This window comes from Dromaius novaehollandiae, chromosome 5, assembly GCF_036370855.1.
Source record: "Dromaius novaehollandiae isolate bDroNov1 chromosome 5, bDroNov1.hap1, whole genome shotgun sequence".
Classification (NCBI taxonomy): domain Eukaryota; kingdom Metazoa; phylum Chordata; class Aves; order Casuariiformes; family Dromaiidae; genus Dromaius; species Dromaius novaehollandiae.
The window spans coordinates 72,778,724-72,790,742 of record NC_088102.1 but is presented as its reverse complement, the minus strand read 5'-3'; the positions used below and the strand labels follow the sequence as shown (position 1 = coordinate 72,790,742).

Sequence of the window (12,019 nt, the reverse complement as noted above, 5' to 3'; positions counted from 1 at the left end):
CCGCTGGGTGAGCCCAGCTCCCGCCTTGGCCCCAGCGGGGCGCAGCCGGGGCCCCGCGGGTGGGCTGCCTGGCGGCAGGCCCTGGTGGCACCCAGGGTGGGGAAGGGGAGAGGCTGGGTGCTGCGCTGTCGGGTGTGGGGCGTGTGGGGGTGCTGCGCGGGAGCAGGGGTGCCGTGCAGGGGGGTTTGGAGGTGCTGTGCGGCGGGGAGAGGGCACAGGTTGGGGCGCGACGCTTGCAGGTAGCACCGCGGCGTAGGTTGGGGCGCAGCGGGTGCCGTGCAGGAGGGGCCGGTGTGCTGGTGCAGGGGTGCTGTGCGCGGCTGGGGTGGGTGGTGCACCCATGAGGGTAGGGTGGATGCTGTGCAGGGGGGGCCGGGGCGCCGGGGCAGGGCTGGGGCGCACGGGCTGGGGTGCAGCGGGTGCTGTGCTGGAGGAGCGGGTGCCATGCAGCGAGCATCGGCGTGCTGAGCCCCAGGGCGCCGGGGTGCAGGGCGGGTGGTCGCGGGGTGCCGGTTAGGGGCGGCGAGCAGCGCAGGCAGGGCTGGGGCTAAGCCGCGGCCCCTTTAAGGGCACCTCCTCCCGCCCCGCCCCGCCCCGCCCGCACGAGGAAGCCGCGTCCGGCCCGGCCCCACGGCTCCGGTGCGGGGGGTGTCGGGCCCCGGGGCTGGGGATGCTGGGTACCTGGGCTGCAGCACGCACGGGTGCAGGGCGTGGGGGCTCGGGGCTCACGGGTGCTGGGCACCGGGTTGCAGCACACGTGGGTGCAAGGGCTCAGGGCACACAGGTGCTGGGTACAGAGGCTGCAGGGGTTGCAGCACACATGGGTGCAGGGGGTGGAGGCTCGGGGCACACGGGTGGGTGCTGGGCACAAGGACTCCCACCTGGATGGGTGCAGGGGGTGAGGGCTCGGGGCATGTGGGCGCTAGGTATAGGGGCTGCAGCACACATGGGTACAGGGTGTGGGGACTCGGGGCACGTGGGTGCTGGGCATCGGGGCTGCAGGGGTTGAAGCACATATGGGTGCAGGGCGTGGGGGCTCAGGGCACATGGCTGCTGGGGACGCCGGGCACACGGGTGCTGGGCACAAGGACTCCCACCTAGATGGGTGCAGGGTGTGAGGGCTCAGGGCACATGGGTGCTGGGCACAAGGGCTCCTGCCTAGGCGGGTATAGGGCGTGGGGGCTTGGGGCATGCAGGTGCTGGGCATAGGGGCCACAGCACACATGGGTGCAGGGGCTGGGGGTGCTGGGCACACAGGTGCTGGGTATAGGGGCTGCAGCACACATGGGTGCAGGGCATGGGGGCTTGGGGCACGTGGGTGCTGGGCATTGGGACTGCAGCACGCATGGGTGTAGGGTGTGGAGGTGCTGGGCACATAGGTGCTGGGTATAGGGGCTGAAGCACACATAGGTGCAGGGTGTGGGGGCTTGGGGCACATGGGTGCTGGGCACAAGGGCTCCCACCTAGATGGGTGCAGGGCATGGGGGCTTGGGGCACATGGGTGCTGGACACTGGGGCTGCAGCACACATGGGTGCAGGGGCTGGGGGTGCTGGGCACACAGGTGCTGGGTATAGGGGCTGCAGCACACATGGGTGCAGGGCATGGGGGCTCAGGGCACGTGAGTGCTGGGCATCGGGGCTGCAGTGCACATGGGTGCAGGGGTTGAGGATGCTGGGCACACAGGTGCTGGGTATAGGGGCTGAAGCACACATAGATGCAAGGTGTGGGGGCTTGGGGCACATGGGTGCTGGGCACAAGGGCTCCCACCTACATTGGTGCAGGGCATGGGGGCTCGGGGCACATGGGTGCTGGACACTGGGGCTGCAGCACACATGGGTGCAGGGGCTGGGGGTGCTGGGCACACGGGTGCTGGGTATAGGGGCTGCAGCACACATGAGTGCAGGGACTGAGGGTGCTGGGCACATAGGTGCTGGGTATAGAGGTTGCAGCACACATGGGTGCAGGGTGTGGGGGCTTGGGGCACATGGGATCTGGGGGTGCTGGGCACACGGGCTCCCGCTTAGATGGGTGCAGGGCGTGGGGGCTCGGGACACATGGGTACTGGGCATAGGGGCTGCAGCACACATGGGTGCAGGGGCTGGGGGTGCTGGGCACAGGGGTGCCAGCCATGTGGGGTGCCACCCAGGGCCGCCCACCCCTGACGGCCACCCCCCAGACCCAGCGATGGAGAAGGGCCCCAACTCCTGCCAGGCCGCCACCAACATGGTGGAGGGCAATGGGCTCAGCCCTGAGGGGACAGAGACGCAGGTGAGGCCCGGGGATCTTGCAGGGGTGGTGAGGGTTCCCCAGGACCCAGCCGGCAGGTGGCCACGGTGGCCCGGGCACACCATGGCCACGCAGGGGTGGCAGTGCCCGAGGCTGACCAGCGGCGGCCCCGTAGCTGGACGACGTTGTGGGCACGCACCCCGACTACAATGAGGAGGAGGAAGAGCAGAAGTACTTCCGCCGCAAGCGTCTTGGCGCCATCAAGAACGTGCTGGCCGCCAGCCTCGCGGCCATGCTCACCTATGGTGTCTACCTGGGTACGGCCCTGCCTCCCACACCGGGTCCCGCCACTGCCCAGGGTCCCCATGTCACCCCTGTGGGACTGGGCCGTGACGGGTGCTCGGGGCTCCCCCAGGCCTGCTGCAGATGCAGCTCATCCTGCACTACGATGAGACCTACCGGGAGGTGAAGTACAGCAACATGGAGCTGGAGGACATCGACCGCAAGGTGCTTATGGGCATCAATGTTACCCCCATCGTGGCGCTGCTCTACACGCCCGTCCTCATCAGGTACGGCACCGCCCTGTGCTCCCCGCCACCCTGTGGCACCCCGGTGCCGGCACCCATCTGGTCCTCTCCTCGGCCCTGGCAGGTTTTTCGGCACCAAGTGGACCATGTTCCTAGCCATGGGCATCTATGCCCTCTTCGTCTCCAGCAACTACTGGGAGCGCTACTACACACTGGTGCCCTCCGCAGTGGCCATCGGGGTGGCCATCGTGCCCCTCTGGGCTTCTATAGGCAACTACATCACACGGTAGGCACCGGTGTGGCTGGGGAATAGGGGGGGTCCTGGTGCCACCAGCTGACCCCCTGCGCCCCACAGGATGGCCCAGAAGTACTACGAGTATGCCAACTACAAGGAGGAGCATGTCCAGGAGCAGCAGCGGGCACCACGGGGCGCCTGCAACGCCTACATCGTCGTCTTCCACACCATCTTCTACACCTGCTTCCACGTGAGCACTGCCAGGGGACACGGGGGAGAGGGTGCACAGGGCAGCCTGGCGCTGAGCATCCCCTGCCATGTCTTGCAGCTGAGTTTCGTCTGTGCTCAGATGCCCATGCTGTTCTTCCTCAACAACTACCTCTACCAGCTCAACCACACACTCTTTGGGGTCAAGCACTGTGGTGAGTGGCCAGGCGTGAGACTGCACCATGGTCTGGTGCCATCCCCCCTCTCCCACAGCACCTGGTTGGTGCTGAGACATGGCGTGTGCCCTCCAGGTACCCTGAGCAAGGGCATGTTGCCTGGCTTCAACAAGACCGTGCTGCAGAGCCTGCCCCGCAGCGTCAACCTCATCATTGTGGAGAGTGCCCTCATGGCAGCGGCCTTCCTCTCCATGCTGGTGGTGAGTGCTGGGCCAGGTGCTAGGCAGCATGGGTGCTCTCCTCACCAGCTCACCCATGGCTCCGTGGCAGGTCCTGGTGCTATGCGGCTCAGCCTACCGGCCCACGGAGGAGATTGACCTGCGCAGCATCGGCTGGGGCAACATCTTCCAGCTGCCCTTCAAGCACATGCGGGACTACCGCCTCCGCCACCTCTTCCCCTTCTTCATCTACAGCGGCTTCGAGGTCCTCTTCGTCTGCACCGGCTTCTCCCTGGTACGCTTTGTGGCCCCAGGGACGGGGTGGGAAGGGCCTGGGGGCGCCAGGAGGGCTGGCACCCGGCTGGGGCTGCACTAAGCTGGTGCCCACCTGCCCTCCCTGCAGAACTACGGCGTGTGCGCCATCGGGCTGGAGAAGCTGGCATACCTCCTCATGGCCTATGGCTTCTCCGCCTCGGCCTTCTCCAGCATGGCCCTCTGCACGCTGTGCCTGCGGCGGCAGAGCCTGCTGCTGGCCGGAGCCTTCATCCATGCTGGGCTGCTGGTGACCCTCTTCTGCTGGGCGCCTGAGCCCCGGTCCCTGGTCCAGGCACCTCTGCTGTACACGCTGGCCGTGCTCTGGGGCGTGGGAAGTGCCCTCAACAAGACCGGCATAAGCAGTGAGTACCGAGGATGAGTGAGCCAGGTCCCCAGCTCCCAATGCCTCCCCTCCCCACGTCCCCTGGCAGGGCAGAGGCGGCGACGCACTGACCAGCTGCACCCATCTCCTCCCGTGCAGTTCTCCTGGGCATGCTATACGAAGACAAAGAGCGTCAAGACTTCATCTTCACCATCTACCACTGGTGGCAGGCCCTGGCCATCTTTGTGGTGTATCTGTGGTTGGAGTTGCCCATGAAGGTGAGCAGGGGCGGGCAAGCAGCCGTCCCCACGGTGCCCCCGAGCCCAGCATCAGCTCCAGTGCCTGGGGGGAAGGAGTGCCCTGAGCCCCTGCTCTGCCCTCCTGCAGGCCAAGCTGTCCATCATGCTGCTGGCGCTGGCGGTGGCCACTGGTGCCTACATGTGGATGGAGCACAGGCTGGCGCAGCATGTGGCGTACCGTGTGCCCCGCATCCCCCGCCCGCGGCACAAGGTGCGCGGCTACCGCTACCTGGAGGAGGACAACTCGGACGAGACGGGCTCGGAGGGCGAGGCAGCGCCTGACAGCGACGAGCGGCAGGAGCCCCCACAGTGTGGTCCTGAGGAGGCCAAACGCCCAGCAGAAGCTGCCTGCGAGCTGCCTAAGGAGGACGGGGACTGCTTGGGCTAGGCGAGGCTGCGCCCCAGCTCCGGGTGCCCTGCCCCATGCCACTGCTGCATGCCGTGGGGCAGCCAAGTGGCCTTCGACCCCTGCGGCGGGTCCAGCTCTCGGCACCGTTTGCTATTGCCGCTGGATCCCACTGGAGCGGGCTGCGACGAGCCCAGGGAAGCACACAGCGGCGGTCGGCCAGGCACCCGGCAGCTCCTGGGCTGGGACAGCACAGTGTCCTGCTTGCTTTCTTTCTGTACGTCGCCGCTGCACCTCAATAAAGACTCAGCAGCACCCCGTCGTGGCTCGCCGTCGGGGCTGCGGGCGGGGGCGGGGGCGGGGAAAGCCTGCGGGCGGCGGCGCCGTCGTGCCGCCGCGCCGCCGCCTTCCACGTGTGCCTGGCGCCGGCGGAAGCACGGTGCTTCCGCCCCGCGGGGACTACAGCTCCCAGCGAGCCTCGCGCGCGCGCGGCGCGGCGTGTGCCGGGAGCTGTAGTCCTCGCGGCGCGGAGACGCGGCAGCGGCGCGGAGGGCGGCGGACTACGTCTCCCAGAGGGCGGCGCGGCGGGGAGGGCGGGGGAGGGTTGGGCGGTCACGTGGCGGCGGCGGCGGCGGCGGCTGCGCGGTGCGGGCTGTTGTTGTGGCGGCGCGGCCCGCGGCTCCCCGGCCGGCAACGATGAGCGACAACGATGACATCGAGGTGGAAAGCGACGTGAGTGGCGCCGTCCCGTCCCGGCCCCGGCCCCGGCCCCCCGCCGCGCCGGTGCCGGTGGCCGCCGGCGGTAACGCGTGTTTGTCTTTCTCTCTCTCTCCCCCTTCCCCCCCGACACCTTCCCACCCCACCCCCCACAGGAAGAGCAGCCGAGGTTTCAGTCCGCGGTACGTCCCCGCGCCGCGCCGCCGCGCCCCCGGTACCGGCGCCGGGCAGGGGAGGGGCCGAGCCCACGTGGGGGCGCGCGGGGGGCGGGGGCGGGGCGCGAGCGGCGGCGCGCGCTCCCGCGCGGGGGGCAATCAGTGCGCGTGCGCGGGGGGGGGTGGGGGGCGGAGCGCGTGACCGCGGCGGGGAGGGGGGAGGGGGCAGCGCGCGAGCGAGGCGCGCGTGGCCGTTGCTGGCGGCGGGGGGGGGGCGCTTCCGGGGGGGCGGGCCGGCGCTGGGCAGGGAGGTGCGTGGGGCTGTGCCTGGGGGAGCTGCGGGTGTCGGGGGGGCGCAGGAGGGAGGCTCGGAGGCCTCGTCCTGTGCCGTGGGGCAGGCTGGGGGGGGACAGGGGGTCCGGGCAGGCGCTCCAGTCCCCCAGGTGGGATGGGGGGCTGCAGGGGGCACAGCCCCACGGCCTGCCGGCTGCTCTGGACCCTCTGGACCGCAGGCCGCCGTGAGCCTTGCATCGGGCCATCCTGCTCCTCAGGAGCTTTGGCCATGGCCACCTCCGCTGCAGGCTTGGGGGCTGCCCGCTCCGGGCTGCTCGCCAGCCCCACGCCAGCAGGAAGTTGTCTCGAGGCTCCCTGACGTGCCGGAAAGAAAGCGAAAGCGAAGGGTGTCGCTTCCTTCTCGCACCCCTCAAGCGTCCCCGGCTCCCAGGCGGCCCGCCAAGGCTCAGCTGCGGAGCAAGGCCTCTGGGCTCCCTCTGCCCCCCGGGAAGTGAGGTGCTCGCCCCGGTTCACGGCCCTCGAGTCGCCTGCGGCAAGCACTCCCCGAACACTCGTGCGGAGGAGCGGGAGGCATCTCGGCTGCCTGGCCAAGCGAGGTTTTTGGGCTCCTTGCGTGACTGAGCCGCTGGCCACTCAGAGCTGGCTCCAGGCGCCTTGTCTGGAGTCGCTGGCCTGAACGTGATGTTTTCAGATAAACATCCATGGAGCAAGTTGCTTCGCAGGCAGCTCCCTATTGCTTCCTGTTGCAGCCTCTTGGAGACGCTGCCTGCGGGAGCTTGGCCGTGTGACATGGTCCCGCTGTTTTAAACGCTAGCAAGGCTTTTCATGTGCACGTTTGGGATTCAGCAGGGCTTCCTGGAGCTTCGGGCTGCTTTTTGGAAATGATCCCTTGCAGAGGGAAGGCAGGAGCGTGGTTGAAGCTCGGGGTAACGGCGAGGAGATGTGGATGGGCTGCTTTGTGTCTCCAGCCTTGATCCAGATCTGGGTCCTCCTCGTGGCGTGCTCCCCAGGCCACTGCCTGCAGCACCGGGCACCGTAGGGATGATGGATGCGTGAAGCAGCAAGGCTGTGGCTGGCCTTTGCATGGAAGTGGCTGCACGCCAAAGGTGCTGGGGGATCTGTAGGGCCCGTCTCATCAGCCTGGGCACCGCAGACATACGTTCCTCTGCCCTGGGCAGCAGCAAGATGGGCCAGCTGCTGAGGCAGGTTGCGAGCGCTCGTCAGCCCGTGGCCACGGCGCAAACGAACAGGGTGCTATGTCGTCAGGCTGGCCGCCTTGGGCTCTGGGCTGCAGCGTGGTTGCTCCCGGGGCGGGCGCATGGCTGCCTGGCCCTCTGCAGCCTCCGGGCAAGGGGGACCTGGCACTGCTCTTGGGGAGGTGGCCCTCCAGGGCTTGCGGGCACCCCGAGCGCTGGCCCCGCTGGTTGGTTGGGGTATGCCAGGTACCGCCTGTGTTTGCCAAGTGGGGACGGGCAATAGCTGGGCCTCGGGGCCGCATCTCATTATTTGGCGCAGGTGGAGCCCAAGTTTGAGGTGGTGCCAGGGACTTGTGTTGGCAGCCAGCTTGAAGGGGTAGGCAGGGGATGGCGCCCTGGGCACTCGCTGGGTGCGGGGGAGCCAGACAGATGTCATGGAGTCCAGCTCCTGCTGGCCACACCCTTCGCCTCAGCCCCTGCTGGGCTCTAGAAGCATGCAGCGCTGGGAGGGACACCCTGCCAGAAGGATTACAGCTTTCCCCGTGCCGGTCCCCAGCAGTGCCGCCACTCGCCCTCGTCACCTTCAGCGGCTCCGTGACGCGAGGCATAGCGATCATCTCGCCCTCTCGCAGGCCCCTAATGCTCCGCATCTCCTTTCCGTTGCAGGCTGACAAACGGGCTCATCACAACGCACTGGAGCGCAAGCGCAGGGACCACATCAAAGACAGCTTTCACAGCCTGCGGGACTCAGTCCCTTCCCTCCAGGGAGAGAAGGTGAGTTTATTGAGGACGGCGGTGCCCGGTCCAACTGGCCACATGCCACATTGAGCTGAGCGTAGCCTAAGCCCACTCGGGCACTGCGGGCCTGTGCAGAGCTGCCCAGCCTTGGGGCTGAAGCCAAGCAGCACCTGGTCCTGTTCCTGGGGAGACAGGCAGCCTGTTGCAAATTCTGCGAGCTTTGAGATACCACGTGCTCCTGCGGCTGTGGACGGTGGTCCTAGCTCAGGCGCTTGGCCCTGTCAGGCCCTGAGCAAAGGGAGCTGCTGTGCCCTGCCTCTGGTGCTTGGCACGGAGGCTGGAAGGGGATTTCCAGAGCACCAAGGAGAAGAGGGAGAAGCCACGTCAGCAGGGCTCATCTGCGGCTCTTGGCTGGAGCGTTTCTCCATAGAGGCCTGCTGAGCAGCATGAACCCCAGCCCTGCCCACTCCCTGCCAGCCTGAGCTGTTTGGACCCAGCCTGCAGCACACCCCACCGCAGTGCTGGGCGCCCACAGGGTTGCTCAAATCCAGAACGTCCTTTTGCCCCATAGCAAAGAGAGGCTTCACGTGCCACCTGCCATGCATCTTGGCCTGTGTGATATGGGAGCTGTGCTCTCTGGGTTTCTAGGAGAGTGGGGAGGGACAAAAATCCACCTGGCATAATCGGATGAGCCAGGTTTGACCCCAAGGCAGCGTTGGGGGCTCCCTGCCTGCCAGAGCACTTTGCTTTTAGGTTACACAGTCAGTGGTAGAGCTGTTGGCACACTCACGTGTGACAGCGGTTTCCACAGTTCTCATTTTCCTGTGGCGCTGTCAGATGCTGTTGTGAAGTGCGTTTTGGCTGGGGCTGCCATCATTCAGAGCTCTACAAGCTGTGGCTTCTCAAGCACCCAAGGCAACCTGGCAGTGCTTCCTCATCCTGCCGTTCCTTCAGGCCTCCCACACCCCTGCGCAGCTGATTTGAGTCACTAAGCCAGCAGAACATCACCTCCTTTTTGGTTTTGGGTTGTTTTTTTTTTTCTGGGTGATGAGCTGGTTTGACTTGCAGAGGGGTCTGATTGATGCCAGTGTTGGCACAAACCACGACAGTGCCAGCCTGGAGCACGGGGGACCAGGCATACCCTTTTCCGTGACAAAAAAACAGCTCGCTCATCTCAGGAAAATGCAGCTTGGTTCCTGATGGGTGCTCGCTGTGCAAAGCCCTGCTCACGCATGCTGTGGCGTGCACCTTGTGTGGAGAGGAAGCAGGGAGCACATCTGGGGGCCCGGCTTGTCTGCTTGGGCTGACGGCTGTGCTGTCGGGGCAGCGGGAGCAGGCAGTGGGGTTGTCCGCCTCTGAAGACAGAGCTTGAGGCTCCGCGGGTTCTGAGGGCTGGGCGCAGCGGTTGCGCAAGCGAGGATTTTCTTGTGGTTTCTTGCTGGGTTAAACCCAACCCTGCTCCCACAGGGCTGCACCCACAGCCCTGCCATGCAGAGGGCCACTGCCTGAATGTCCCATCGTCCTGGAGTGTGGCAGCGTGGCCTCGCTTATGAGGTTTGGGCCCCAAGAAGCTTTTGTGCTCTTGAGTGACTGAGAAGAAAAATGTATAGCGTGAGCAGATCGGTGTCGGAGGCACGACTGAAATAACCTCCCAAGGAGAACGAGCAAAGGGTTTGTGTGTCGCAGGGAGTGGTGTGGCAACTTCCAGTGTTTAAAAATCACACGGGAAGCGCAGGATTCAGGCAAGGAAGGGGGACTGCTCAGATAAACTGAGTATTTTAGCTGTGGTGGTGCCTCACAGCAGTCTGGCTGGAGGACTGGGAGAGCTGGGAACATCAGTGGCCTCTGCAGCAGTCCTGGGCTGAGAGGAAGGGCTAGGAGAGCATCAGCTCAGCACTGCTTGCTAAAGAGGAGGAACAGAGTTGCAGACCGGTGGACAACTTGGAGAAGGAGTCACAGACATGCCAAGGAGAGAGGAAGGAGTCATGTGGGGTCCAGCTGGCAGCTGGGAAGCACGAGTGTCTCAGGAGAGGGTACCACAATCACAGGTCGGGTAGAGGCCAGCAGAAGGCAAGTATCACTCTAGGCCACGTGAGCAGTCCACAGAGTCCGGAAACAATCTTTCACCCGTCATGACTGCAGCACAGTCTCTGCTGCAGGCTGACAGGCACCAGTGTCCCCAGTGAGGAGCTGGGAGCAACCAAGTTGGTCTGTAGTGGGGACAAGAGCTTGCTTCTGGTTCACCCAGCAGAGTGAGAGCTTGGAGCGGTACAGCAAGGGAACAGTCCCTTCTCTTGCTCTGCTGCAGGTGGGATGGGGACAGAGATTAAACCCCTGTGTAAACCATCCTGCCTGCTGCCCAGCTGGCAGCCCTGCTGGCATTCCCCACAGCAGCGTGGACTAGGTCTTTATTTTGCCTATGTCTTTTCCCACTATTGCAACAGGCATCCCGGGCCCAAATCCTGGACAAAGCCACAGAGTACATCCAGTACATGCGCCGGAAAAACCACACTCACCAGCAGGACATCGACGACCTCAAACGGCAGAACGCCCTTCTGGAGCAGCAAGGTGAGCAGGGCTGTGCAGCCGGGGTCCCTGGGCCCCACTGCCCACCCAGGGCTCTGCTCACACCTTGGCTGGCCCTGTGGCAGTGGGGGGGGAGAATGCCAGAGCCCAGGGCCAGGCGGTGCAGGGTGACGCTCTGTCCCTGCCTTGCAGTGCGTGCGCTGGAGAAAGCCCGGTCGAGCGCTCAGCTGCAGGCCAACTACCCGTCATCAGACAACAGCCTCTACACCAACCCCAAGGGCAGCACCATCTCCGCCTTCGACGGCGGCTCTGACTCCAGCTCCGACTCAGAGCCCGACGAGCCGCAGAGCAGGAAGAAGCTGCGCATGGAGGCTAGTTAGGCCCCTGCCTACTCGTGCTGGACTGGCCCTGGCCACCGCAGCCACCCGCTCTCAGGTGCCGTTGGCTGTCTGCCCGCCAGCTCTGTAAGGACTCTCTCCCTTCTGTAGTAGAGGCTCTCGGACTGCAGCTTTCCAGCCTTCCCCGGCCCCTTCCCCGTGCTAACCACAATGGCCCCGGGGGGCAGCTTCTCCTCGGGGAGCCAGCCAGGCAGGGCCTTGCAGCTCCCCATGGCACAGATGGCCACGCAGCACCTGCCCGAGAGACTTGGGGGAACTGGGGACTGCTGGCTCCAAGGAGATGCCCCCATCACCCTCCCTCCCACAACTAGCAAGCCCCTCTCCAACCCCCCCCCCCAGCCCCTCTTTCAATTTTATATGAGCATTTCTATTTATACCCGGGGACCACTGCAGTCCTGAGCTGAACTTGAGGCTGTACAGGAGAAGATGGGCAGCCCCTATGCCCCCGTCCCTTCAATGCCAGGCACCGCCCAGGGACAGAGGAGAGGGGGAGCTGTGTCAGCTCTCCAGCAAGTGGTGGGGTCTCGCTATTTATTTTCTGCGTATGCAATTCCACCTGGCCCCAGCTCTGCCTCTGCTCCCAGCAGCTCCAGAGTGCCAGTGGGACCGTGCTCTCCACAGCACAAAGCTGCGGGACTGGGCACGCAGTAGGACCTTGGCCCTGGGTTGGGCAAAGGTCTGAGTGCGTGCGTGCATCCTGTCTGGGTCCTTCTTCCCTCCCACCATCCTTACTCATCTCCCACCTCTCTCCCACCTTTGTGGCATTTTATGAACTCTAGGATCCCATCCCTGCCCTGTAGGTGGCCCTGGCCCAGTTTTAATGCCATTCATTCCATGGATCTACAGTATGTTGTACATACTGCCCAGAGTTGTCTTGCAAGTTAAGGCTTCCCTTTACTATAAGACTATAAATAAAAAAACAAAACAAAACAAAACCCCCTTATTTTATCCTTCCCCCTTGTAGCTGCATGTTTTGGTGGCTGGAGGTGGGGTGACACCAGGGGAGCTCCCATCAGGATCAGTAGTAGGACACCAGACCACCAGAAGCACGTGTCTTGAAACCCAGCCTAAACACCGTTAGCACAATGGCACCTCCTGCCCTGCAGCCCCAGAGGCTGTACCA

At 65.1% G+C, this 12,019-nt stretch overlaps 2 protein-coding genes across 6 annotated transcripts; both read left to right on the top strand.

Annotated features, from left to right (window-relative positions):
* The first annotated feature begins 581 nt into the window (after positions 1-581).
* UNC93B1 (unc-93 homolog B1, TLR signaling regulator) lies at positions 582-5,187 on the top strand. 2 transcript variants are annotated; one of them, XM_026117127.2, is made up of 12 exons: positions 637-677; positions 2,148-2,269; positions 2,403-2,544; positions 2,643-2,796; positions 2,879-3,040; positions 3,110-3,239; positions 3,318-3,411; positions 3,508-3,632; positions 3,703-3,885; positions 3,994-4,267; positions 4,387-4,505; positions 4,615-5,187. In XM_026117127.2, exons 1-12 carry the CDS (start codon positions 671-673, stop codon positions 4,912-4,914), a joined length of 1,812 nt encoding a protein of 603 aa, XP_025972912.2. In that variant the 5' UTR covers positions 637-670; the 3' UTR covers positions 4,915-5,187. The 2 variants fall into 2 exon arrangements, with proteins under 2 accessions (XP_064369436.1, XP_025972912.2); XM_064513366.1 differs by lacking the exon at positions 2,403-2,544 and having other exon boundaries at positions 582-639; positions 2,178-2,269.
* Positions 5,188-5,469: 282 nt separating this feature from the next.
* Positions 5,470-11,831, top strand: MAX (MYC associated factor X). 4 transcript variants are annotated; one of them, XM_064513363.1, is made up of 5 exons: positions 5,470-5,604; positions 5,745-5,771; positions 7,901-8,008; positions 10,417-10,540; positions 10,691-11,831. In XM_064513363.1, exons 1-5 carry the CDS (start codon positions 5,569-5,571, stop codon positions 10,876-10,878), a joined length of 483 nt encoding a protein of 160 aa, XP_064369433.1. In that variant the 5' UTR covers positions 5,470-5,568; the 3' UTR covers positions 10,879-11,831. The 4 variants fall into 4 exon arrangements, with proteins under 4 accessions (XP_064369433.1, XP_064369432.1, XP_064369435.1 ...); XM_064513362.1 differs by having other exon boundaries at positions 10,411-10,540; XM_064513365.1 differs by lacking the exon at positions 5,745-5,771.
* Positions 11,832-12,019: the final 188 nt, after the last annotated feature.

Excerpts from the sequence above, each read along its gene's own strand:
- UNC93B1 (XM_026117127.2), top strand. Across the intron at positions 3,633-3,702 it reads CCTTCCTCTCCATGCTGGTG|GTCCTGGTGCTATGCGGCTC; the intron begins GTGAGTGCTGGG and ends GCTCCGTGGCAG. Across the intron at positions 4,506-4,614 it reads GGTTGGAGTTGCCCATGAAG|GCCAAGCTGTCCATCATGCT; the intron begins GTGAGCAGGGGC and ends GCCCTCCTGCAG.
- MAX (XM_064513362.1), top strand. The coding sequence starts at position 5,569 with ATGAGCGACAACGATGACATCGAGGTGGAAAGCGAC. Across the intron at positions 8,009-10,410 it reads CTTCCCTCCAGGGAGAGAAG|CAACAGGCATCCCGGGCCCA; the intron begins GTGAGTTTATTG and ends TTCCCACTATTG. Across the intron at positions 10,541-10,690 it reads CGCCCTTCTGGAGCAGCAAG|TGCGTGCGCTGGAGAAAGCC; the intron begins GTGAGCAGGGCT and ends CCTGCCTTGCAG.